This window comes from Dendrobates tinctorius, unplaced genomic scaffold, assembly GCF_039654945.1.
Source record: "Dendrobates tinctorius isolate UK_male_01 unplaced genomic scaffold, ASM3965494v1 ptg000075l, whole genome shotgun sequence".
Lineage (NCBI taxonomy): Eukaryota > Metazoa > Chordata > Amphibia > Anura > Dendrobatidae > Dendrobates > Dendrobates tinctorius.
In genome coordinates, this window is record NW_027361743.1 from 19626543 (window position 1) to 19654506 (window position 27964).

Genomic DNA, 27964 nt, shown 5'->3' on the forward strand with positions numbered 1-27964 from the left:
CACTAATTCTGCCACTCATGCGTCGCGCGCCACTGCGACCCAGACGTGGCAGAACCTGCGCAGACGTCCGCCTACTCTGCTGTCCTCTGGTACTAGATGCCTCGAGTGATTTCGCTGAGGGCTTATGGGACCTGGCCCCCCTTGATCTGGGCGGGCGGCTCCGCATCCTACCCAGCGGGTTGGTTCTATACGTGACCTGACGCTCCTTGTCTTGGCTATAGCGCGCTGGGGCGGAGGTACTGGCCGTTGCCATCCACCCGGGGGTGCGAAATGCTCGAAAGCGTGCCTGAGGTTGAAGAAAAGGCGGCCTAGTCTTTTGCTGTGGAAGGAAGCTGCTTTTTCCCCCTGTAGCATCTGAAATGAGCTTGTCTAATTTCTCCCCAAATAGCCGATTACCCTGAAAAGGCAGGGAAGTCAAAGACTTCTTAGAAATAGAATCAGCCCGCCATAACCTTAACCACAAGGCTTTCCTAATGGCTATTGCATTTGCTGCCGCTAGAGCCGCGCCATTAGCCGCATCCAAGGATGTATTAATTAAATAGTCACCCGCCATCGCGATCTGACTTGCTATCTCAGCCACTTCCGTCGGCAAATCTCTATCCTGTAGGACCTTGCTTAAAGAATCTGACCATGACATCATGGCTTTGGCTACCCACGTTGCCGCAAAAGAAGGAAAGAGCGCTGATCCCGATGCCTCATACACCGAGCGAGCTAAACCTTCTATGAGTCGATCCGTGGGGTCCTTAATGGAAGAACCGCTAGGTACTGACAACAAGGACCTTGAAGCCAGGCGTGATACTGGGGGATCCACTACCGGAGATTCTGTCCATTTTTTACAAAGTTCCGATGCGAACGGATATCTCGTTTCCAGCGTTTTTTGTCCTGAAAAACGTTTGTCTGGACGTTCCCTATGCCGCTGCACTATATCCTCGAACTCAGGATGAGTGCTAAACACTCTATGTGGTCTCCTGGTCTTCTTAAAGGATACCTTATGACCTGCGGTTAGGGAGACATCATCGTCAATCCCCAGAGTCTGATTGACTGCTTCAATAAGACTGTCTACCGTCTCCCGGTACCCCGGGGTATCCAGGTCCAAGGATTCTTCCAAGTCATCACCTGAACTCAGCTCGCACCCAGAAAATGGTGACGGTGAGCGAGATGCCGCACTCACGGATGCTGAGGCACCGGAGGGGCCTGGAGACGCAGTACGGGTTCTTTTCCTGTGCGTCTGCCTAGTGAGTGTGCGGCCCCTGCAGGCCGGAGGCTCTTGTGAGGTGGATGACCCCTCCCAAACAGGTGAGTCGTCGTCTCTACCCCTATCCGGGGCCTGAAGGGTCTCAATCGCCTTCGTGAGCGAAACCATGGACCGAGAGAGTGATAATGCCCATTCTGGGGGATCCAGACCCCTGGGCTCTGTCGCAGGGGAGGGCTCCTGGGCGCGTTCGGAGTCGCAGGCTTCACATAACTTAATAGTCTGCGCTCGTGGGAACATAACCCCACAGGAAACGCATGCGGCATAAAGGAACGTGTGCGTTTTTCCTTTTCCAGACATACTGCTGGCGTCGGCCCACACACAAAAAATCCCTTAATGGTTGGGGGGGGGTAGGAGGAGGGGGAGGAGGGTAACCCTGTAGCGCCCTAGTGTGGCTCCGGGACGGGGGTCGCACTTACCCGCTCTTGCGCGTCTCTCCCCGTGCTCCAGTTCGCCTGCCTCACTCCTGGTAGGCTGCGATTCTTCTGTTATCGCGGCCTACCCTGCCTTGCCGCCGGGGCCTCAATTTAATCCGGCGCCCGCCCTGGAGATGGGGGCGGCGCCGGAAATGACGTCACGCGCAGGGCGGCGCTTCCACCCGTGGCCCAGGCCGAAGCCGCGGGCTAAATTTAGAAACGGTCCGCCCGACCGCTACCCCGGCCGCCCGCCTCCCCATGCCCGGCTGGTGACGGGGGCGGCGCCGGAAATGACGTGCGCCCAAGGCGGCGCTTCCGCCCGCGGCCCAGGCCGAAGCCGTGGGCTAAATTTACAAACGGTCCGCCCGACCGCTACCCCGGCCGGCCACCTCCCCATGCCCGGCTGGTGATGGGGGGGCGGCGCCGGAAATGACATGCGCCCAGGGCGGTACTTCCGCCCGCGGCCCAGGCCGAAGCCGCGGGCTAAATTAGAGCCGGTCCGCCCGCTTGGCACGCCGGCAGACCGCTACCTCGGCCATCCGGCTGCAGCTCCCCCCACTTCTCCCGGACCGCGCCAATACCCGGAACCAGGTTAGAGGAGCGGAGGGAAGGGGGGGTGAGGAAAGGGGGGAAGCGAGTGCGGGCTATCCGAATAGCTGTTCCTCCGCCCCAGACTTCTCCGAAAACGCTGCCCAGGGCCCTCCACTCGCTCCAGCTCATACCTGAGGTACTCTGTTTAAGACGGTGCAGGCACCCTAGCTCCGACCGCCTTGCAGGGGCGAGGAGAGGGACCGTCTGCCGCTATGCAGCACCGCCGTCATGCGTTGGAGTCATGGGGGCCGCACAGACTAGTCTTGTGCCTCTGTGCAAGCCCATGTTTTCAATACCTAGGGGTGGACAGGGCTAAGTCTGGCATAATGTCCCACGTCGCGGGAGAGGAAACATGGAGGGACACTCGCACGTGGTCGCCCGTTGCTGGTTTGGGGAAATCGGATCCTTTCAATAGGATGCGTTGCCCCTCTTATCTTCATAAAACAAAAAACAAAGAAAAAAAATAGATGTCTGGGGAAAAGTCCCAGATATGTCCCTCGGTGCGGGAAAGGATACGCAGAGGCGATACTCAACGCGTGCTCGCCCGTTGTTAGTTTGGGGAGATCGGACCCTTTCTATAGGATCCGTCGCCCCTGTCTCATCTTCATGGTAAACTAGAAAAAAATAGTCTGGGGAGATCCAGACTGCGTGTGCCTCCATAAGACACTAAGCAAAAAACTGGTTTCCGCCCGCTATCGGGGCGAGGGTGTATGCGGCGGAGGAGGAGCTAACTTGTTTTTTGTATGCCTAGTGTCAGCCTCCAGACGGCAGTAGCATACACCCACAATCTCTGTGTCCCCCAATGAGACGAAGGAGAAACTGAGCAAACGGAACTGCTTCCATTGAAGCAACCACCTTGCCTAGTATGCTAATGCAGAAGCGGAGGGAGCGAAGAGAGTAACCTCTGAGAGACCGTACTCCGCGCATGAGAGCTAGAGATTTTTCCTTGGGTAGGAAGATCTTTGCTTGGGCGGTGTCGAAGAGCTTTCCCAGAAAAAGAAGACGTTGGCCCGGGATCAGAAAGGACTTTGCGGTGTTGACAATCCAGCTCAGCTGAGCAAGAGTGTCCAGGGTGATCTGCAGACTCTCCTGACACACCGAGGGGGTTGCGGCCTTGATGAGGATGTTGTCTAAATAGGGAATGACGAGGATGCCCCTGCTGCATAGAATGGTCATCACTGTCGCCATTACTTTGGTAAAAACTCTGGGGGCGGTGGCTAAGCCAAATGGTAGTGCTGTGAATTGGAAGTGAAGCCCCTGAATGGCGAAACGAAGGAATCTCTGGTGCGGGGGAAAGATGGGAATGTGCAGGTAGGCATCTTGAATGTCCACCGAGCACAGGAATTCCTCTGGTTCCATGGAGGCTATCACGGATCGAAGGGACTCCATCTTGCAGTGATGCAGTCGTACATATTTGTTCAGGAGTTTGAGGTCCAGAATGGGATGAACTGAGCCATCCTTCTTTGTAACCACAAACAGGTTGGAATAAAACCCTGAGAAGCACTCTCATGTGGGAACGGAGACAATGATGCCGGTTTTGAGGAGGGAGTCGATAGCCTTGAAAAAGCCCGAAATGAGAAAGGTATTTTTCGGTGGACAGGACTCGAAAAAATGAGATCTTGCAACCATAGGAGACTACGTCTCGGACCCAGGCGTCGTCGACTATGGATAGCCACTCGTCCTGAAACTGAAGGAGACCACCGCCCACCCTGAGAGGCTTCCCAGGTGGGGGTGACCCATCATGCTCAGGAAAATCTGTTGGTACCTGACCTGAAAGACCGGCGTTGGGTAAGTCTTGAGCGCCAGGTCAGGGCTGGCTTAAAGGAGGGACCTTTCCTTTGTTGACGCACTGGGGACTTGTCCTGTAGGGGGTTACTCTGTGGTTGAAACCTCCGAAAAGAGAAAAGGAACTGTGCGACGGGGTGTACGCTTAACCCTCTGCTGTGATAGAAGTATACTTTTCCCTCCCGTGGCATTGGTAATTATCTTGTTCAGCTCTTCTCCAAATAGGCAAGACACGTGGAAGGGAAGACCAGTGAGGAACTTCTTTGATGCGGAGTCCGCGTTCCAGGCTTTAAGCCACAGTACCCTGCGGATAGTGATGATGTTGCTGGCTGCTATGGCTGAGCAGGCGGCTGCATCAAGAAACACAGACAAAAGGTATTTTCCCGTGTGGCCGCTCTGGTCCTCCAGATCTGCCAGATTGTCGGCCGGGGGCCCCGGCGACGATACCTTGGAGGAGATGCTTTGCCCAGGCGGAGATTGCCTTGGCCACCCGGGTAGTGGCGAAGAATGGGCAGAGGGAAGAGCCCACGGCTTCAAAGGCGGACTTGGCCAGAGACTCGATGTGTCTGTCGAAGGGTTCCTTTAGAGAGGAACTGTCAGACAGAGGAAGTAAGGTCTTTGTGGCCAGCCGGGAGGCCGGAGGGTCCACTGAAGGAGACGCTGCCCACTTGTTAAGCAGGCCAGGCTGAAAAGAGTACAGGACACTCATGCATTTTCTTCTCTGGAAACGATTGTCTGGGTGCTGCCATTCCATCGCGAAGGTCCTGTTGAACTCGTCATGGTTGGCAAAGAAACGAGAAAGGCGCTTTGTTTTCCTGAAAGACACAGTCTGTTCAGAAGGAGAGAACTCAGAGTCTTTAATGTTAAGAGTCTCATTAACAGCAACAATCAAGCTATCCACCTTGTCGTGCAGTTTGGAGACCTGTGCTGAGTCCGGATCTGAATCTGACTCAGAACGTGGGCCTGACTGTAGCGCCTCTGGAGCGTCGGATGAAAGAAACAGGGAGGGAGCTGGAGTCCTGGAAGGCTGTGATGGAGACGATGAGCTGGACGGTGAGCTAACGTGGGCGCGCTTTTTTGAAGTTCTGGACTTCCTGCGAGGGGAATCCCTTTGGATATGCAAGGGGTTAATAGCGGACACATCCGAGGGGGGTAGCTGAGACCCGCTAGCAGGTGCAGGATTAGGAAGCCATTCCAAAACTGAGACCAAAGTATGAGACACCTTGGTTAGGTCAGCTACTGACTGCTGGGGAGGAGCTAACCCTTTTTTTGCATAGTGTCAACCTCCTAGTGGCAGCAGCATACACCCATGGTTTCCTGTGTTACCCAATGAAGCGAGAGAGAAAAAAAATTCCAAAAATATTTTATTTTATATTTTTTATAACTGTTATTCTAGTTCCAGAATTGGCCACTGATGAGGATTCTTGTGATCGTACAGATAACTAAAGCAGCGAGCCAGCCGCATTAATTGGGACACACGCATTAAGAGCAGTTCAATGTGCCAACTTTCTTTTAAAAATGGATTGTCGAGATGAAACGACTCTTTCAAAGGCTGTGGGTAACTTATATTAAATGGGTTTTACAGGGAACCTATTAATCGATTCATGCTGCCCAAACCACAATTGCAGCAAGGTATATTTTGCTCTGAAACTCTCGGGAATTCAGATAAAATAGAGTTAGGAGATTCAGATGAGGACCATAGTTAGAGAGGACTTTAGTCCGGCACCTCTCCTGGTCAGCTTGTCCCTGAACTGCTCTAAGTGATTGATAGGGTCTTCTCCTTGTGTGTATGAGAGACCTGTCAATCACAAAGAGCAGTACGGGGAGAAGCCACTGGGATAGTGTCGTCTTTGGCTAGCGTCATCTCTCTGCAACTGATCATATTGGGCTACCACCAGCATCGGCGGGTATTGCTGTTAGGCGTCGGATTCCTGTCGCTACACAGAAGGAGTCCAGAGCCTCACATACAGCTTTGCAGCAAGTCATTCCTGAGGCTAAGTCCAACTGCCGCTCCACTGAGCATGCTCATGAGACGATCTCCCACTGGAGCTCGGGAGTCACGTGCTCAGGTCCTTCCCCTGATCTGATTGGTCCATCTCAGAGATCTGGAAGGTCCCGGCAGCGCACGGCTATAAAAGGACCGCATGGCCGTTTGGCCATGCGCTAGTATAGACATTACTTGCTAGATGTGTGAATGGTGACGGATGTATGATTCTGGTGACCAACTCATTTGAAAGCCCTTCCCTCTGATATTACGCATGTGGATAGGGAATTCGTTCAGCAGTCAGCACCAGTCAGTGGCAAGCCTTAGGCCACTGTGCACACCGCGCCTCTACACTAGCGTCCGATTGTGCTACTCCTCACGGCACTATCATCTCGCGGCAGTGTCCTACGCCGCGCTGCAGCTCTCTTTGGCTCCCGCAGTAGCGACGCCGCACACACGGTAGGTATAGATGGACGCAGTTCCTTCTGCCTTTGGTCCTGCACCTGTGACCCGATACCGTGTGTGCATATATCTGAGACCTGTGCCGCTAACAGGCTCAGCCTTTTTGTGTTTACCCCTACTGGCATCTCTGTGATTAAACAGTGATTGCTCTGCGCACCTGGGAGACGTTTAACCCAGTGAGCATTATACCGCCATATAGCACGTCTGCCATTACTCAGCAGCAGTTATAACACCTTCTGCACGGTGGACCCCGAGCGGCGAATGCACTTTATTATTTATTTTATTTAGTGCGTTCCGCTGTTCCTAACAATTGCTGATCGGCGAGGGTGCTGGATGTTGCACCCTCACCCATCTGATATTGATTAACTATCCTTAGGACAGGCCATCATTATAAAAGTACTGGACAACCTCTTTAATAACTTAAATGATGGGGTTATAACAAGTATATAGATAATTCACAAAGAAAACTGGAAGCAGTGAGCAGAATATACCTGGGTGAAGTTCTTCTGTTTCAGGAAAGTAATAGCTTTATTGATCTCCAGATCATTAGCTAATTCCACATATTGTGATGTTTTGACAACCTCCACGCACCTAAGAGTCCAAAGTATATTAAATTCATTGTTCTACATAAAAAAGCACTGCAACATACCAGTAAGTGATGAGTGAGCGTACTGGGATACGGTGCTATCCGTCATGATTGGGTGCTAACCGAGTGTCTTTGGCGTGCTCGAAAAATGTTCCAGTCCCCTCGGCTGCATATTTCACGTCTGTTTGACAGCCGCAACACATGCAGGGATTTCCTGTTTGTTAAGCAACCCCTGCATGTGTTGCAGCTGTCGAACAGCCCCAAGACATGCAGACGCGTGGACTCGAACATATTTTTCAAGCACGCCAAAGTCACTTGGTTAGCACCCAAGCATGGCGGATAACACCTTATCCAAGAACGTTCGCTCATCACTACTAAACAGTTCTTACCAGTCATACCCAACATCAAACGAGGTTTCAATAACAGGTGCTATCAATTTTGCTGCTGTCATAATATACTTTTCAGCCAATTCTTTCCTAATAAGTGGGAAAAATAAGATTAAGAGTTAAAAGAAATGTGCATGGTATAAAACAATATGGCATTTTTCATCAATAAGTTATGCCCAAATCATTGAAGGAAAACATTGGACACAGACATTTCGCCCAATGAAAGGATCCTGAAAACAACCCCATAAATCTGAGCTTTCTAGTGTAGAACAAATATGGCAGAGGGTACAGGGATGGTATTCTGCCAACAGAACTTCTTTGGTGTTTAAGGTTGAGGGTAGACCCAAGTCCATCGACTGCAACCTGAAGGTTTAGGTTTTAGACCAGTAGGTTTATATGCAAAATTATTTTTCCATTTATCCCTGAATGACTATGTCCAGAATGTACAGTAAGTAAAGTCATTGAGAAGCTAAGCCAAGGGAAAAGCCTTTGTGACATTATAAACAGAAGGATCAGTAGATTGTGTCATGTATATATTGTATAAGTCACTAAATCAACGGGAGAGATGACAAGGACTCTCTTAAACCCTGCATGGTAAGTTTCTTTCACGATATCCTGCAATCAGAAGGTTTGCTTACCTTTCTCGTTCCATTTGATACAGACTATCATTTTTAATAGCTTCCATCAGTAAATTTGTATGAGGATCATCCTAAAAGTAAAAAAAAAAAAAAAAAAAAGAGACTATATTTAGTAAAAAATGAAATGATAAACATTCGGCTGGGGTCGCATAATACAGTTGGCACCCAGCTACAGTGCAGCTGCAATGTCGCCCCTTTATAAAAGTCACAGAGGATTTGCACAGAAATTATTAGCAATGCAAGTTTCTTGCTCAATGTTATCGGGAGCATATCAGTGCACAAAACACATAGCCATTAAACAGAAGCAAATAATTTGCAATATATTTCTAAAGGCCCCGTCACACACAGTGATCTCGCTAGCGAGATTGCTGATTTTGTGACGCCACAGCGATCTCGCCAGCGAGATCGCTGTGTGTGACAGGGATCAGCGACCGGCCCCCCTGCCGGGTATCGCTGATCGTGCTCGATCGGTCTGGGCCATTTTTTGATCGCTGGTCTCCCGCTTGCCAGCGCGCATCGCTGCGTATGGCAGTGAGAGACCAGCGATGCTGGACGCTGGTTTCTAATGTAAACATCAGGTATCCCGGAGCCGCAGCTCTTGGATACCCGCTGTTTACCTTGGAAACCGGCGTACACGCTGGTTTCCAAGGTAAACAGCGGGTATCCAGGAGCCGCGCGACTCTTAGATACCCGATGTTTATGTTGGAAACCGGCGTGTATGCCAGTTTACAAGGTAAACAGCGGGTATCCAAGAGCTGCAGCTTCTGGATAACCGATGTTTACATTAGAAACCAGCTTGCTCGCTGGTCCTGATCGTTGGAGGGGCTGTCTATGTGCCAGCTTACCAGCGATAAGCCTAAAGATGTCCTAGCAATCCCATCCATGTCGGATCATTGGTGGGATCGCTGGGACATCGTTATGGGTAACGGGGCCTTAATAAAAGTCACGGGCTGGATCACAGCCGTATATAGCTCAGCCGATAGCTTTGTAGGACCCCAGTCTAAAGCCCCCGTCACACACAGCGATCTCGCTAGCGAGATCGCTGCTGAGTCACAAGTTTTGTGACGCAACAGCCATCTCACCAGCAAGATCGCTGTCTAAAGCCCCCGTCACACACAGCGATCTCGCTAGCGAGATCGCTGCTGAGTCACAAGTTTTGTGACGCAACAGCCATCTCACCAGCAAGATCGCTGTGTGTGGCACTTACCAGCGACCGGCCCCCCTGCCGGTTATCGCTGATCGTCCTGGAATGGCCAGGACATTTTTTTGATCGATGGTCTCCCACTGGCCAGCACCCATCGCTGCGTGTGACAGGCGGGAGACCAGCAATCAGCGAGCTGGCGCTGGTAACTAAGGTACACATCGGGTTTCTAAGCAGCGTGCAGCGCTTAGAAACCCGATGTGTACCTTAGTTACCAGCGCGCTGGTGCAGGGAGCTGGTATCCAAGGTACACATCAGGTTTGTAAGTGCCGCACGCCGCTTAGAAACCCGATGTGTACCTTGGTTACCAGCTCCCTGCACCAGCTCGCTGGTAACTAAGGTACACAGTGGGTAACTAGTCGACGTGCGTCGCTTGTTACCCGCGTGTCGCTGGTTCTGATCGCTGGTGAAGCTGCCTGTTTGGCAGCTCACCAGCGATCATGTAGCGACTCACCAGCGATCCTGACAAGGTCATATCGTTGTCGGGATCGCTGGTGCGTCGCTATGTGTGACGGGGCCCTAAGTGCGCATCCCTCCTAATTATTGAGATCAGTAATTTCAATTATGCCTAGACATGTACAAATCAAGCTGTGCAATCTCCATAGACAAACAATTGCAATATAAAGCTGGATTCACACACAGCGGTCATGCTGTGACTGTAAATCACCGGGGCAGTGAGGTGCCGCTGCGGCCGTCCGTCCTACTATTTCCCTGGACAATCAAAAAACATTGCAGGGAAACAGCTGTTTCACCAGCGAGATCGCCAATGTAAGGGTTTAAAGCCGCAAGATTACCACTGTGTGTGAATGTAGCCTTATTGGTTGAACCAAAGACCCCACCGACTTTAAAGGGGTATTCCCATCTCCAAGCTCCTATCCTAATATGTAGTAGGTGTAAAAAAAAACGGATTACTTACCGGTAATACTCTTTTATAGAGTCCACGAAAGCACCCACTGAGAGAGGGGATCCGCCCCTAGGAACAGGAAACCTACAAACCTACAAAGAGATAAAAGGGGCGGTCCCCCTCGCTCCCTCAGTTGGATTACAGAGAACAAGAGGAACCGCCACACATGCTTTAGTTAATTTGCTCAGTAAGCGATTCTAGTATATACATCCTTATACCTTTTCCGATACATATTTTACATATCTAGCTACAATTTCTATCCTTCACCACCGGAGTGAACCACATGTACATATATTAAGGGAGGGAAGTGAGTGGGTGCTGTCGTGGACTCTATAAAAGAGTATTACTGGTAAGTAATCCGTTTTTTTCTCTTCGCAACGACAGCACCCACTGAGAGATTTCCAGAGACAATCACCTGGGATGGCCCACCGTGTCAAGGACAGATCTACCAAAGGCTAAGTCATCGGAGGAAGATAAATCCAGCCTATAGTGACTATAAAAGGTAGAAGGAGAAGACCAGGTTGCGACCTTACATATTAGCTCAATCGGGACATCCGCTCTTTCGGCCCGGGAGGAAGATATGGCTCGTGCGGAATGTGCCTTCACACCCTGTGGCGGGTCTTCTCCTTTCGCCGAATATGCTAATGTAATCGCGTCCCATATCCATCTGGACAGCGTGCCTCTCGTAACCCTAGACCCCTTCTTGTTACCCTGGAAGGAGACAAAAAGAGCCCTGCTCTGCTTCCAGTGCCTGGTCCTAAGTAGGCTAAGACTGATCTTTTCACGTCTAAGGTATGATATCTTTCCTCCTCTGGTGTTGTTGGGTTATCAAAGAAGGAATGTAGGTAGATTTCTTGGGATCTATGAAATTTAGTAGCTCTTTTAGGAAGATAGAACGGGTCCGTCTTTAACACTAGCCTATCCCGGTATATTGATAGGAAGGGGGGGATCTACCGACAAGGCCTGGAGGTCACTCACTCTCCTTGCTGACACCAGAGGTACCAAGAGGGCAGTTTTTAATGAAACACATTTTATGGATGCCGAGTGTAAGGGCTGTGTGAAGGCATCTAAGACTAGGCTAAGGTCCCATGGTGGTAGCTGAGGAATGTGGACCGGGTTCGCTCGCTGGCAAGCTGAAATAAATCAAGCCACCCACTTATTGCCTGCAACGTCATAATTATACAAGGCCCCTAAGGCCGACCCTTGGACCTTTAGAGTGTTAACTGAAAGTTTCAACTCGTGCCCCTTTTGCAGGAATTCTAAGATGGCCGGGATAGGTACTTCATTGAAAGCCCCGCTGAATGGAAAGATAAAAATTTTTCCCACACCCTGGCATAGATTTTTGTTGTGGTTTCTTTCCTACTCTGTAGGAGGGTATCAATTAAGTTATTTGAGAATCCTCTTAGCTTTAATAACTCCCTCTCAAATTCCATGCCGTGAGGTGTAGACCTTTGACCTGAGGGTGGTAACAGGGACTTTGCGAGAGTAGGTCCCGATCCAGCAGGAGATCCATGGGTCGGAGATCGACATGGCTCTCAGCCATGAAAACTACGTCCTCTTGGGCCAAAATGGGGCTATCAGGATGACCCTCGCTCCTTCCTCCCTTATTTTCCTGATGACAGTTGGCAACAGTATCATTGGAGGGAAGGCATAGGCCTGCCGAAACATCCAGGGTACTTGGAGAGCGTCGAGCATGTCTGGATTGTCTGCCCTGTACAGCGAAGCGAACCTTTCTACATGCCTGTTGGCCCTTGTGGCGAACAGGTCTATCTCCGGTCTGAGCCACCTGGCTGCTATCATCCCGAAGATGCGCTGGCTGAGCACCCATTCCCCCTGATGAAGTGTATGGCGGCTGAGAAAGTCTGCTCTGGAATTGTCCACCCCTCTGACATGGAGAGCAGACAAGGAGTGGAGGTGATTTCGGCCATATTTCAGATTTTCTCCTCGATAGACATGAGTGGCCCTTATCGTGTGCCTCCTTGCCGCTTTCGGTATGCCACGGAGGTGGTGGTGTCCGATTGAATCCTTGTATGGGTTCATTGCAGCTGTGTGAGAAATTTAGATATGGCATAATATATCGCCTTTAACTCCCTCACGTTTGATGAATCTTCTGCTTTGGTCTCGGACCACTGTCCCTGAACCATGCCCTTATTTAGATGGGCCCACCACCCAAAGGGGCTAGCGTCCGTAGTGACTATCTTTGAGGGAACAACTACCCATGGAACTCCTCCCGAGAGGTTGTCTGGGTCTAGGCACCACTATAGGGAGCTGGTCACTTCTGATGACAGGGACATTCTGCCTTCCAACTGTTCCTGCAACCTTTCTACCTCCAGTAAAATGGACCACTGCAACTTCCTAGCATGGAATTGGGCTCACTGAACTGCCGGAATACATGATGTTAGGGAGCCTAGCAAGGACATGCCCTCCCTCAAGGACATTCTAGGCCTACTGATTGCCATTCGTACTTTATTAATTATAGCCACTCTTTTTGTTTCCGGCAGGAGGCATTTTAGACTTACTGAGTCTAGATGAAGGCCTAGGAACGTCTGGCAGGTTACCGGGTGTAGTCTGGATTTTCCCAGTTGATTAACCAGCCAAGCGCCTGGAAGGATGAGATAATATCAGCTAGCCTATGTTTGCATTGAGAATTAGACTTTCCCACTATCTGCAGATCGTCCAAGAACGGGACTATTAAGGTGTCCTTTAGTCGTAAATGTGACATCACCTCCAGCATTAACTTGGTGAAGACGCGGGGTGCCATGGACAGCCCGAAGGGCATCCCCGTAAACTGAAGATGACGTATCTGGCCTCCTAACATAACTGCCACTCGGAGGAACTGTTGATGGCCCCTGTGTATTGGAAGATGGTAGTAGGCATCTTTGAGGTCCAAGACTGCCATGTAGCACCTGGGGAACAAGAGTTTTATAGCTGATCGTATAGATTCCATTTTAAAGGATCACGGCAAAAGAAAGGTATTTAGTTTTTTTAAATTAATTATGGTCCTAAATGAGCCATCTGGCTTAGGGACCAGAAACAAGGGAGAGTAGAAGCCCTTTCCCCTTTCCTCTGCCGGAACCTCTATAAGGACGTGTTTGGTTAAGAGGGCTGCAATCTTTAATTCCAATGCCTCCTGCTGAGCTGGGGACTTTGGAGAAGTCAATAGGAAGGAGTCCGGTGGGTACCGGACAAATTCTAATCTCAGGCCCGATGTAACGATGTTAATGACCAAGGGTTTAGCCACGATGTTAATGGCCCAGGGTTTAGCCGTTATTCTTTCCCATTGATGGCAAAAGTATAATAACCTGCCACCTACCAGTAGATTGGAGCTACCGGAATTTGTCCCCGGATCTGAAGGGGCGTTTACCAAATAGGTTTCCCTTCTGTTTGGGATCCTTGTTGCCCCAGCGGTCTTGGGACCTGTAATCCTTCTTTTTGCAAAACGAAGGCTTCCTGAAGGCCCTCCTGTAGAAGGGAACGTACGGGTTAGGGAATCCCTTTTTCCTTTCTCCCGCCTTAGTCAGGATTTTATCTAGTACCGTGCCAAACAGGTACTCACCCTGACAGGGCATAGCGCAGAGCTTGGATTTCGTCTGCGTATCACCTTTCCACCCCTTCAACCATAATGCCCGACGGGCTGCGTTGGTTAATCCTGCCGTTCTAGCAGCTAGTCGGAGGGAGTCGTTTGAGGCGTCTGACAAGAAGGCGGCTGCACCTCTGATTACAGGAAGAGCGAAGTTTGTCTATAGACGTCCCGTTCTTTATTTTCTCCTCCAACTGGTCTAACCATATCAACATGGACCTCCCAGTACACGTGGCTGATATTGCCGGTTTGAAGGCCCCCGTGCACGTCTCCCAGGATCTCCTGAGGAGTGTATCAGCTTTGCGATCTAAGGGGTCAGACAGCATACCCGAATCCTCCACTGGCAGGGAAGATCGGCGAGAAGTGGAGGCTACGGCCGCATCAATCTTGGGAGCTTTGGCCCAAGAGGCCAGTTCCTCATCATCAAACGGATTATCTCCGCTTAGATGTTGCTGGGGGAAAATTTCTCTGCCCCTGTTTTTCCCACTCTTTCCTCACCAGCTCCTTTATTGCCGGGATTACTGGAAAAGCTCGGACTTTCTTTTGGGAGAGGCCCGCAAACATTATTTCCTGAGGGGTTTTGGGGTCTTTAGTGTCTGACAGCCCCATAGTATTGCGCACCGACTTGACTAGGTTATTAATACTGTCGGTGGGGAAGCAAGTGTGATCCTCCTCTTCTGAGGATAGGTATTCTCGGGATGTATCCGAATCAAGCTCCCCAGCCTCTGAAGGTGATCTGGACCTTGGTGAGGCGATTTCCCTGCTGGACATTTGTCCTCCAATACTGCTAGAACCCTCTAGGGCCTGTAGCTCGTCTAATCATTGAACGGATCTCCTCTGTTCTCACTGAGGATTCCTCCTGCAGGGTCTGTCCAATACACATCTTGTATAACTTCTTAGGGTAGCTATACAGATTCAAAGAAGGAATTTTTATGGATTAACCGTGCGCTGCCGGACCATCACTCCTCACAAGTTGTGTGCTTTAAAACATTTATTTCCCAACGCGTTTCAAAGTTAAAAACTTCTTCCTCAGGGGATGACATATACAGACAGGTATAGACATTGCCGGTTTTATATACACACAGTTCAAAAATTGGCGCCAAGGGTCACATGTTGCAAGAGAGACAGAAGTCAAAGTTCATCAGTGTTGCAATGTCAAATGACTTCTTTGAATCTGATGATCTATGGCCACGGCGTGGTCATTTGGATGTGCAGCAAGCTGACTTTGTTCCTTTATGCTTAATACTCTCCTACACAGGGTGAGTATAACTTATTGTTTTATATTCTTATTTTCTCGGGTAAGACCCTATTGCGCTCTTTTTCTTTCAGTTTTCATTAGGGTAGCTATACGGGAGAGGTTGGGAGCATAAGGCACACTTTTTATGCTTGGATTTTTTTCGTCCTTTTGGCCAAAGGGGTATACAGAAGGAAGACGCCATCAGCTATGTAAGCGTGACTAAAAAACACTCACCAGTGAATTTGTCAGCATGTTACCGGCTGCGGGGGTAGAGGCACAGGCTGGGACTTGGAGTGGCTTGACTTTTTCTCCTTTCCGTTTTTTCCCGTGGACTCACTCTGTTTGGAGCGTCCACTGCTACTTCTCCTGGTACTGCCACTTCTTCTGGTTCTGGCACTTGTTCTGGTACTGCCACATGGGGATTCCCCTGGCTGTTCCAGCGGGAGCGAAACATGGTCGTTTGTGGACAACATTGCTGCGCACCGGTATCCCTCTGGCCGGTGCTTTTATGCAGCTTTCCCTGTTTTCCCCCTTTTTTTTTTCTTCTCCTCCCCCCTTCACACGGAAGCGGTACTCACTTCAGGGTTGTGCTCTGTGCATGCGCGGCCGCTCTCTGCAGGCAACGCCGCGCTCTGTGATTCCTCCCTCGGAAGTTCAAGGATCAACTTCCGGGTTGCTCTGCTGTCTGCACGAGAGCGCCGGTATTATGCCCCGCCGAGCTCTTTGTGGCCACCGCTGCTTCCGCGCCGCCAGACCGGACCGTACCGCTAACCATCCGCAGGGAGTCAGGCATGGGCTTATCCCTTTTGCGCTCAGCATCTTACCGTGTCCTCCGCGAGCTCGGCGGCTTCCTCCGTTCCTGGCCTCGCAGTATACCGGGGGATGGGCCACCATACTACCGGTAGTAGCCACGACGCTGTGCTGCGCTCTCAATATAAGCCAGGACGGCCTTTTCCGGATCCTGGCCCGTAATGCTGCGTCCACCACGGGGAGCTCTCCATAAGTGCCGGCTCTTCCGCCGCACCATGCTCCATACGTGAGCCAGGGCGGCCACAGCCGTAACCTGGCCTCACGCTGCATTACCATCTGAGGAGGGAGCTGAAAATCAGATCTTCCCCGACGCTGCTTCTGGTGCTGGGGCCCGTGCCGCTCTCATGGAAACTGCACAGGCAGCAACACAGCCCAGGTATCCTCTTCTCTCTACAGGTTCCCTTAGGAACAGGAAACCAACTGAGGGAGCGAGGGGGACCGCCCCTTTTATCTCTCTGTAGGTTTCCTGTTCCTAGGGGCGGATCACCTCTCTCAATGGGTGCTGTCGTGGCGAAGAGAAAATAATGTTATCAAATACCTCCAATTAGAAATGTAGTATAGTTCTTCTGATTCAAAAATGTCTCTTTCCTCATGTACATTGATTGCAGGAGCTTAGGTATTCATGGTTACGGCCATATAGTGACAGTTAGTTAGCTAGTTGCTAGTGGTCGTAACCATGGATACCTAAGGTCCTGCAATGCCTGCACATGAGCAAAGAGACATAGCGAATCAGAAGAACTATACTACATATCTAATTGGAGGGATTTGATAATATTATTATACCTACTCTGTATATTGGGATAGGATCTTGGAGATTATAATACTCCATTAAGGCTAGGGCTATACGACAATTTTGATAGTCAAACAGGATGCAAATCCAAAAAGTGCTGTATGAAGATGCTACATTGCAACATAATATTGGTGAATGGGGTCACATTGAAAGGTATGGTGACCATGACAAGCAAGAGGAAAAATATCCCAATATTTATGACTTTTTGCTACTTGCTTGTTGTGGTCACGGTACCTTGCCGGTCGTGATACGACCTCTTTTGACCTGCATTATGTTGCAGAAAGCTATTTTAGGCTGTGCGACCTGTGTTGTGGCCAAAACTGTAGCTCCAGCCTAAATATGTCACAAGGTCATATGATGGCGCCTTTACCTCAAGTCAGTTTTGGACACTTCTGCTAGATCTGCCCTGTAAACTGCATTTATTGAGAAATGACTAATCTAGCAGTAACATGCCAGCCACAGAGAGGCAGACCACTCATATTCACTGTGGTGGGTGGGGGAATAGATTGCCGGGTTCACAATGCTAGCAACAGGTGGTACTGTACAAGGCACGCCGACGCAGGGGTAACAGCAGGATCTGGCAGTCGCTTCCTGATCTGGCAGTCTGATGGATGAATCTGGGTTTGGTAGAAGTATGGAGAATGCTGCCTACCAGAATGTAAAGTGCCTACTGTACTATTTGGTGAAGGAGGTATAATGGTGTGGGGTTGTTTTTCAGCATTTAGTCCCTTAATTCCAGTAAAAGGATAAGGTTACTGCTACATTTTTGACAATTCTCAATTCCAACAGTTTAAGGAGGGCCCTCTCCTGTTCGTTCAAACATTACTGTGCCCAATCCATATAGAAACATACAACTACTTACACCAGGTGAAATATATTTATCTTCATCGTCAATTCCAAGAGGTGCAGAGATTAACTTCTGAAAAGCCTTTTTCATTTTGTCTCTGTCTCCGACAGCAAAATAGGACAAGATCAGATTGAAACCGGCCTTGAGATTCGGAGACTCGCTCATGATGTGCTCAAAGGAGTTGATAGCATCTGCGTACTGACCGGTCCGGACGAAAGTCACCCCAATGTTCTGCATTATCTTTATCCTGTATAAACCAATGCGACTGTTAATATTCACGAGCCATGCGATACTGCAGAGTGTGCAGATTTATTGCACTCTTTAGTATAATGTTTTGCGTGTATTATAAAGTCCGTGCATTTAGTGCAAAATAGCTTCAACCTACAAAAACACTGATGAGCAGAAAACAATTAATAGGATTTAATAAAATAAGATAAAGACTGGCCTCATCTCCTTGTGGGCACCTGGGATTTGATCAAGAGCCATACGATAAAACTTAATTGCTTTGGAGTAGTTCTTCTGCTTCAGATAAATGTTTGCCATGTTCACTTTTAGGCGACCTAAAAGAAAAAATATATATTTTAAAATCAATACTTTAGGTTTAGTTTCATAAGTAACATCAAATTCACACTTCCAGCCAATCGTTCATGTTTCTGTTGTATTTTATTATAATGTTACCGCCTGTTAGGAGAAGTTTTCTCCTCTAATATCAGGCAATTAACATTTGGTTCCCGAAGTGTCAGCTTTCCTCTGGCTCAAGAGGTTAGGACTATATGTTGAATTGATGGATTTTTTTTCAACCTTAAAAGGGGTATTCCCATCTCCAAGATCCTATCGCAATATGTAGTAAGTGTGATAATAATAATATTAGCAAATACCTCGAATTAAAAGTGTACTATAGTTCTTCTGATGCGTTATGTCTCTTACCCCATGTGCAGGACATTGCATTAGCTTAGGTATTCATGGTTACGACCACTAACAACTTACTGTCACTATATGAGTGGTCGTAACCATGCAATGCCCTGTACATAGGGTAAGCGACATAGCGAAATCACAAGAACTATACTACATCTATAAATGGAGGTACTTGCTATTATTATTATACAATATTACATATTGGGATAGGATCTTGGCAATGGGAACACTCACTTAACAAGACAAGGTCAATGCAGGAATAAAGTAAAAATAGAAGAGATTGGATCGCTGTGTTCCCTGCCACTATAGCTGGCTATATATTCTATACGTGACCTCGGATGGACGTTTCCTGAATGACTTATCCTCGTGGTTGGCCTGTAAAGTTGTCATTCTGAACCACAAGCACCAATGGGTCATCGGCGGTCTAATCTGGGATTTCAATGATGCAGAACTGTAATTGGGCATATAGTACCTAGGTGAAAAAAAAAACTACCTGAATTGGTCAGCATCTGACACAAGAGGTGCTGATGGTCAACAGAAAAGGTCTAAATTGGTCCAAATATCTGTAGTGAGCGCCCATCTCATGTACAGCGAGGCATTAGGAATGGAGAGACCACCCAAACACGAGACTGAATCATTGTTAGGCTGGAGTCACACACAACGAATAAAAAATCGGTCCGATTTTAACGGTCCGAAATCGCACAAATGTTTCTTGACCAGTGATCTGTTTTTGATGCGATTTTTCTTCATTCATCCGATTTTAATCGCATGTAACCATCCGTTTGACATCCATCTGGCGAGATTTTCTCGCAGACTTGCAAAATGGACATCTAATGGAGCCCTATGACTGGTTTTCAAACACAAAGGAAAGAATAGATATAGACACATAGAATATATATATAATTCATGCAGTTCTTCATAGCAGAATAGCCACTGTAACATTTGCCGGCTTCTGTAAATTCATTCCCCTACCTGACATGAAATGACACATGGTTTACATATAGTTAACCATTTCAATTCATGGGGTTTTTTTATGTCTATGTCTAGTAATTAGATGAGGGTTTTTATGTAAAATTTTGGAGTTGTAGGTGTTAATTTAAGGGGTTAATTCGTTGTAAGCGGCCTGCAGCCTCAGTGACGTAAGCGGAATTCCCCGCAATTTTTTACAACGAATTAACCCCTTAAATTAACACTACAACTCTAAAATTTTACACAAAAACCCTCATCTAATTACTAGGGATAGACATAAAAAAAAAAACATGAAATGAAATGGTTAACTATATGTAAACCATGTTTCATTTCATGTCGGGTAGGGGAATGAATTTACAGAAGCTGGCAAATGTTACAGTGGCTATTCTGCTATGAAGAACTGCATGAATATATATATATATATATATATATATATATATATATATATATTATATGTGTCAATATCTATTCTTTCGTTTCTTTATTTAACCTGTCAGTGTGATTTTACTGTATTGCTAAATGAATTGCCAGCTTTTTGTAGAGGACACCGGGTGCGATTTTATCGCAACTCACATATCTGGTCCGTTTGTAATCCGATTTTTTATCGCCCCCATAGACTTGCATTGACGAGTCCGATCCAAAAATCAGTGACAATCGCAGCATGCTGCGATTGTCTCGGTCCGAGGAAACGTTCAGAAAAAAAAAAAATCGGATGATGGGAGCTGCCCCATAGAATAACATTGGGACGAATGCAATGCGATTTTTTATCGCATTGCATTCATCCGATTTAATCGCTAGTGTGACCCCGGCCTTAGAATGACATCGCTTGGCTATTTACATTTTTGGTATTTGGTTTTTGTAAAAGTAGACTCCGGTTGCATGGAGTGACCAATTGCACTAACCAACTACCAATCGGTAAGCATATATTGAACAGCGGTCGTCTAATAGCCTGTTTACACAGGCAGAGCGCAGTAAATGACGTGCACTGATGATCAGTATAAGATCGCTCTGTGCACACAGGCCGCCATGGTTTTTGGCGGTGTGAATCCTGTTTTCAAAAGACAATGTGCTGCCGAGGACAAAGATCTTTTGTGCTGCACGAAAGATCATTTTACCCAATAAACAAGTGTTTTGCTTCAGCTGCCTGTTTACATGGAAAAATTATCAAGAAACAAGTGTTCTTAACAGTACAATCTTCAAGATAATCTTTCAGTGTAAATTCAAGTTTTTCCTTGTTAGGCTAAGTTCACATGATTATGATTTTAATGCAGTTGTTTTAAGCCAATAAAGGATACAAAAGAGAAGAAAAGCCTTTCCTTTACAGGTTTCCTTCTCTGCATTAGGCTTAAAAAAAGCACACCAAAAAATGAATGTGTGGAAACACTAAACCATCTATACTGCCCAATATAACGTCCGAGATGAACAAGGCTTCTTACCATTAAAAATAAGCGTCTGCAAAATCAAGGCAGAACGTATAAGCAGAACGTTGCCTCATCCGGTGAAATGGAAATCACAAGGTCTCGGGTTTGGACGGTAAATAAGACCCTCGAACGCAAAACAAGCCCTACCCTGTGTCAGTCACATTCCTGTGGCTGAAACACCGAGCGATTCCAAGCCAAACGCAAACTATTAACTCAGTGTTTTTCAGGCTTGAAAACCCAATCTGTGACCTACATCGCCCTTATTTTTACAGCGCGAAATCAAGAACAGAATTAACTCAAATGTACAGAGCTAGAAGATCATCGCTCTAAACTGTGACACTGATCCCTGTGCAGAGAACACGGCAGGTTTATCTACAAATATGAAATCATACCGGCGAAAATGACAGAATTAACAAGGTTTTACAGGATGAAGTTTATATTGGCCGCTGGCTTGCAGAAGCAGAAAACTAACACCGCTATACTAACCCTTCCAGTGTCCAGCGCTGCCGTGTCTGCTACTCCGGTCTTTGTTCACAGGCTGCAGCTGTGACTGCAGTGCACAAGACTGATGTAGCCAATCACTTAGGCTAGTTTCACACTAGCGTAATGAGGAGCTGCGGAGGGATGCTGACTTCCTCCATGAAGCTCCGCCCCCTGCCGCGACTCATCTGTTCAGCTCCGCCTCCATCGGCATGCGGCCGGCGTACCTATCTTTAGCATTGGGTACGCAGGCCATGCCGATGCATGCGGATGCCTCCACATGCATCATTTTGACGGTGCGGCGACCGCACCAAAATGCAACACGTTGCGTTTGGCGCAGATCGACACAAAACGACGCATGCGGAGGCATCCGCATACTTCAGCATGGCCTGCGTACCCAATGCTAAAGATAGGGTACGCAGGTCGAATGCCGATGGAGGCGGAGCTGAACAGGAGGCGCGGAAGGGGGTGGAGCTTCACGGAGGAAGTCTGCATCCCTCCGCAGCTCCTCCATACACTAGTGTGAAACTAGCCTTACTCAGCAGCTCATGCTATCTAGATTGGCTGCAGTGGTCACATGCGCTGTAGTCAAGAGGTCACCGCTGCAAACTGTCAACAAATACTGGGGCAGCAGAGAGACATCGCTGGACCTGGGGGAGAAAGCATAGCAGAGATTGTGATTTTCCACCTTTGCACCACTATAGGCTTTTAAAAGTTAAAATGACCCGGTTATCAGATTCATGCTGCTCGAACTACGGGCAGCATTAATCAGACACTAAATGTGCGATTGCAACCATGTACGTTTTAAACTCAAAAACTACAGTGTTTCAGAGCAAACACTATACTATAAAAGCTGGCCAGAGACTGTCTCGGCTGACTAGTCCAAGGCTGTTCCCCAGTAGCCTGACAGGTCTCTCGCTATATTGATATGTACTGTGGTAAGAGACTTGTCAAAGGAATCAGGGAGAGGAGAAGCGGTCAGGGACCAGCCTCGGACTAATCTGTAGGAGATACAGAGTAGTATCCATCTGTTTTTTCAAAGCGTGTTTACTCTGAAATCCCGCAGCAATCACAACCATGAATTAGATGAGCTGTGACATCAGGCCCCAAGCATATCCCCCACCCTGCCCATTTTGGTGGTGCTGGGGAAAACTGCCAAAAGTTGCAACATTTTTTGTGCCACTTCACCTTGTGCAAAAACTCTGCAACTTTTCAAAGACATTTTACTCCAGAATTCTGGCATGATCGCTTTGATGAATCGGGGCTATAATGATACCTGAATTAATGAATAACTTGTAATAATAATATTTTTATTACTCCAAGTTACTACTTGTAAGCAGCTACATTTTAGTTCTAGCAGATGCCCTAATTGTACAAATTCTGACTTTTACCCCAGTGCTACCAACTGTGCATGAAGTACAGACCTGCGTTACTGAACATTTTATTCTTCACGATCACTTGGTAAGTGTTGAGCGCTTCGGCGTACATCTCGTTGGCAGAATACTGGGTTGCCAAATTAAGCAGCACCTGTCAAATAATCCATAGAAAATATATAAATAAATGACTGATTTACCCAGTAAAGGGAAAGAAACATCTTAAAAGGAATCCTGCTTTTATGTAATGTACAGTAACATTTCTATGATGCAGCAGTGATGCCACGGTCATAGCTCACTTTCTGTAGGTTTTATTATCGTGATAGCAGTTTTACTTTTGACTGATTAGATGAAACGTGCCACGCCGTGATCCCGATCATTACACTTACAGAGTATGTGAGATCCAGATTAATGTTCTCCGGGGACAGAATCTCTTCTCTCTGTCTGACCAACACCCTCTCCTTCCTCCCGCCTTCCTTTGCTTTCTCCAGAGCCTGTAGGACAGTATTAAATTCATTAATACATTATGCACAGTAGTAAACGTAGAAGCCAAGAACTTGGCGTATAACCTGAGTGGCTCAGTGGTTAGTGCAAGGAGTTTGTATGTTCTCCCCGTGTTGCGTGGGTTTCCTCTGGGTACTCCGGTTTCCTCCCACATTCCAAAGACATACTGATAGGGAATTTAGATTTGGAGCCCCATCAGGGACAGCGATGCTAATGTGTGCAAACTGTAAAGCGCTGCGGAATATGTTAGCGCTATATAAAAAATAAAGATTATTATATTATTAACCATACTGCTCACCAGCTTCAAGTCACCATTACTGTTGGCAATACAACTTTCTTCTATTAATTCATTCACCTTCTTCTCCAAATGTCGTATTCTTTCTTCTGGCCTATGGGGGGAGAATCCAAGAGGTGATTATCAAAAAACGACATTACATTGAGATTCATTAGTTTGCATTTCTAGTGCATTTATAAAGTGTACAGTCCTCATACATGTTAGTGTCGGCTGAACATGCGGTTTCTAATGTGTATGGGGCCTCCCAAATCTCCGTCAGATCCTTTTCATTTTGGTGGAAAAAAAAGGCTTAATCCACTCTCCCTACTCAAAACTACACGAATGTTCGGCCAATACAAATATGTATGTACGTGGAACGGGGAGAATAGCTGTCAGAGTACACACATGTACACTCCACTTGACTGAGCGTGCATGTGTTCTGAATAAGAAGAGGGGAGAAAGCCGCTACTAAGCACCTGTGACTGTAGGCGCTTTTCTCTCCTGAAAACGTAAGGATCTGATATGAATTTTAGGTACATACCCGGCAACGGTCAATAAACAGCGTGCGGAGGTTTGTGCTCCACTCCATACACTTCTGTACAGCTGGTCTTTGGTAGAGGTGATCGGACCCCCAGCAATTTTATATTGATGACCTATCCTAGGGATAGATCAACTATATAAAACTATTAAAGCACCCCTTTCTAATGTGTATGGCAAACTTAATGAGAATGAGCCCCTTAAGTAAAAAAAAAAAAATGTATATATATATTAAAGGGAACCCGTCAGCAGATGCATGCTGCTCAGACCATCGGCACCATGAATAAGGGCCTGTCTGCACGACTGCAGCCAGGTATATTTTTCTCTGGAACCCTTCAGAGAAAATAAACGGTAGTTAGAAGATCCAGACGGGAACAGGCGCCTCCCCTGGTGGCTAGTGGAATAACCTGAAGCTTGTGGGTCCCAATGCAAAATCTCCAACAGCGATCCCAACTATCACAGCTCTTTAATATTAATAGTCTGTTCATTCGGGATGATTCAGGCTGCCCAAATCACAGGCACCATGAATCCAAGTGAAAGGTTCTCCTTACCAATTTATTTATTTTTTTAAATAAAACCTTTACACAGCAGAATATATACTAAATGTTTGTGTGAATCTTTGTGCAAAAGCCTCACTAGGACTTAAAAACAAAACGCTCTTTCCAATGTCTGCATGCAGTGGCTCCCCCTAGTGTTTACTACACTAAACTTGTGGTTGAAAATTGGCAATACAAGTGACTTGTGCAAAACTACAACCCCCCTCCCAAAAGGAAGCAGATTTTTTAAACAAATAAACTTTATTTAGGATATAAGTTCAAATGCACATTACAAGCATAGAAAAGCAAACAGTGCGGGCTTTAGTCAATATACGACAGTCATTGTCTATGAAGCATACATAGAAAAACATACTTTTCCCAAAGAGGGCAAAATAAATGGGACATGAAAATAAAAAGACCCTTCTCCCACCATAGAATGAATCCCCGAACTCCACATCGGAGTTATGAGTAAACAATGTTAACTATATTATTTATCAAAGTACACGAATATAGAAAATAAAGAACCAATAAACCTTTCGGCTATGCGTTAGGTTAGAGTTGGGTCACTAAGTCCAGACCTCCTGCTATTATATCAACGCAAACACTGCGTCCTGGGAGCTTCATGACACAGCTTTCCCTTGCTGAGCAGCAGATGCAAGCCTGCGTTCAGGCACCCATTTGTTGGTCTCGTCAGGGCTTACATCCGAGCCCCCACAAAAAGGGATTTGGCGGCATGGTGCCGACAGAACAGATGTGTATGCCTACTGGAGGCGAATACTGAGACATAGTAGACTGCATCAGGGTGTCTGTCTCCAGTAGGCAAACACCCCCAAAAATGATGCCCATCAGAACACGTGTTCGCTCTGTCAGCACCATTGTAGTCTATGGCCCTGTCGGCGCATACGTCTGAATCCCATTTTGCGGGGGATTCGGATGTAAGCCCTGGCGGGATCAATGAATGGGTGCCAAAAAGTAGTGTGAAAAAACCCTCACATCACCAACCACAATGACAAGCATCAGACGTAGTGGTGTAAAGCCGTCACCACTGGACTCTGGAACAGTGGAAACATGGTCTGTGGAGTGATGGATAACGCTTCTCTATCTGACGTCTGATGGAAAAGCCTGGGATGGTGAATACAAGGAAAAGAATACCTACCTGACTCTATTGTGCTTCGGTCAGGTTTGGTGGAGGAGGGATTTTGCTACCTGTTTTTCACAGGTTGGTCTTAGCCCCTTTGTGCCAGTGGAGAGAAATCTTAATGCTTCAACATACAATATATATTTAGACAATTGTAGCTTCCAACTTTGTGGGAACAGCTTGTGAAAAAGCCTTTTTTCTGTTCCCCATAACAGTGCCCCAGTGCACAAAGAAAGGTCCATACAGACATGGTTGGGGAAACTGGTGGAGAAAAAAGGGTCTGCACAGACCCCTGACCTCAACCCCATCCAACACCTTTGGGATGGACATAAGCGTAGACTGTGAGCTCGGCCTCTCCCCCAACATCAGTGTCTGACCTCACAAATGCTTTTATGGATGAATGGGTAAATAAAGTGCCTTTACACCAAGGATGTTAGGGCTTATTACAGATATTAAAGCACTAGATGGAGGACCGATGCTATTGCATCGGGAGGGCGGTAATGTCACGATGGGGGCAGGCTTTGCAGCGTTGATAATCTCCCCCCCATGTGCTCACCCACCTATCCACTCTCTCTTTCCCCATGTGCTGACGTCTCCCGTCTGTGCTCTCTTCTTTGACCTGTCTATCCCATGTGCCTTCCCCCTTGTCTGCTGTCTCTCTCCTTCCTGTGCTGTGTTCTCCCCTCACGTGATGTCCCATTTGAGCTGTCTCCCCCCTGTTCTCTGTCTCTCACCCCTGGTGCACTTTCTATCTCCCCCATCTGTTGTCTTCTCCTCTCATATCATCTCTTCTTTGACCTGTGTACCCCATGTGCTCTCCCCCTTATCTGCACTCTCTCTCCACCTCTGTGCTGCCTTCTTCCCTCATGTGTTCTCTCGTTTGAGCTGTGTCCTCTTTCCTATGTGCACTCAAATTGTCTGTACAGGACATACCACAGCTCCTGGGCAGGGGAGGAAGCAAAAGGCAATACTGACATTACAGCAGGAGATCGCAGAGGATACATTTTGTGAGGTAAAATATTGTTTAAAAACAGTCAGTGATATATTTTACCTCACAAAATGAATCCTCTGTGATCTCCTGCTGTAATGTCAGTATTGTCTTTTGCTTCCTCCCCTGCCCAGGAGCTGTGGTATGTGCACGGTCAGACATAGACAATTTTTAAAATGAACTTTCGTTCGTGGGAAAACCCCTGTAATGTGACCGGCTTCCTCTGCCTGTAGACACGTCGCGCATTTGCCGCCGGGATCAGCCGAATGATTCACTGCATCTGCGCGGAATTTGCACAGGCGCAGTAAATCAGACCGCCACCATCTTTGTGCAGACAGACAGCGGCGGTCACATTAAAACTGCGCATGCGCTCCTCCTGTACAAAGATGGCGGCGGTCAGTGAATCATTCAGCTGATCCCAGCGGCGTGTTCGCGATGGTGTTTCGCTAGCGGTACCGCACAAGAGGCTGCGTACCGCGTATACAGTCTGTGTGTGGTGCGAACAGCATATACAGAGTATGTGTGGTGGGTACGGCATATACAGAGAGTGTGTGGTGGGTACGGCATATACAGTGAGTGTGTGTGTGGTGCGTACAGCGTATACAGTGTGTGTGTGTGTGGTGCGACGGTGTTCCACTGGTGGTACCGCGCAAGAGGCTGCAGTTTCCATATTGAGACACCCATCACTTGGGTGTCTCAATATGGCGGTCGGTGAACTTCCGCGGCTTGGAATTCTGGGATCCGGACACATTTGGACGGAACAGGATGTGAAGACATTACAAGGTAAGTATATATTAGATAGGTTGGCAATTTTGCACATACCGATGATCGTTGCCCGCAGACCAAATGTAATCATCAGCGCCGATGATACAATGTGCCAGACCATCAATTTTTCTCTTTTCCTATCAGGTTATCAAGGTTTCTAAACTGAGACATTAAGAAGCAAACAAAGACTTACGTGTCTTCGTTCTTGGCCTCCAGTGGTGGAGCAGGGCCTCGGGACTGACCCAGGGGATCAAAAGAAGAACCTGCAGATTAAAGAAGTTTCCTGAGTAAATGAACTATTTGCCATAGCTTTCTTCCCTCCCCACATTATCCACAGAATGCAAACGTACCACGAAATGCGGCTTTAGTGAAGCCAGCCGCACGGACAGCTGTCATCGGTCGGGCTGCTCCATCCTGCAAAACATAGATATGTATACATATAAGAAATAAACCAAGACAGCGCCTGCACCAAATAATCAGCTACAGCTCCATTCACATCATGTTTAGCCCTGCATGAGTATTATTTGCCAGACACTCCTCCTTCAATAAATCAAACATATCTATAGAGCTCCATTCACCCAAAGTCCAAAAGTGT

General features: G+C 47.6%; 1 protein-coding gene and 1 long non-coding RNA gene across 4 annotated transcripts in view; one reads left to right on the forward strand and one right to left on the reverse strand.

Annotated features, from left to right (window-relative positions):
• The window catches only part of IFT88 (intraflagellar transport 88), a 141777-nt gene that overhangs the window by 81522 nt on the left and 32291 nt on the right, over positions 1-27964 (reverse strand). For all 3 annotated transcript variants that reach the window (XM_073583056.1, XM_073583055.1, XM_073583057.1), the window contains 10 exons: positions 27720-27783; positions 27563-27632; positions 23430-23520; positions 23017-23121; positions 22679-22781; positions 17915-18029; positions 17485-17716; positions 8101-8171; positions 7466-7552; positions 6982-7081 (listed from right to left, as the gene is read on the reverse strand). In XM_073583056.1, coding sequence (XP_073439157.1) covers positions 6982-7081; positions 7466-7552; positions 8101-8171; positions 17485-17716; positions 17915-18029; positions 22679-22781; positions 23017-23121; positions 23430-23520; positions 27563-27632; positions 27720-27783 — 1038 coding nt within the window. The remainder of the gene's footprint in view (positions 1-6981; positions 7082-7465; positions 7553-8100; positions 8172-17484; positions 17717-17914; positions 18030-22678; positions 22782-23016; positions 23122-23429; positions 23521-27562; positions 27633-27719; positions 27784-27964) is intronic.
• On the forward strand, positions 1975-27946 carry LOC141096451 (uncharacterized). The gene is made up of 2 exons (XR_012233688.1): positions 1975-2259; positions 27514-27946. It is a non-coding gene; the product is annotated as an uncharacterized lncRNA (long non-coding RNA).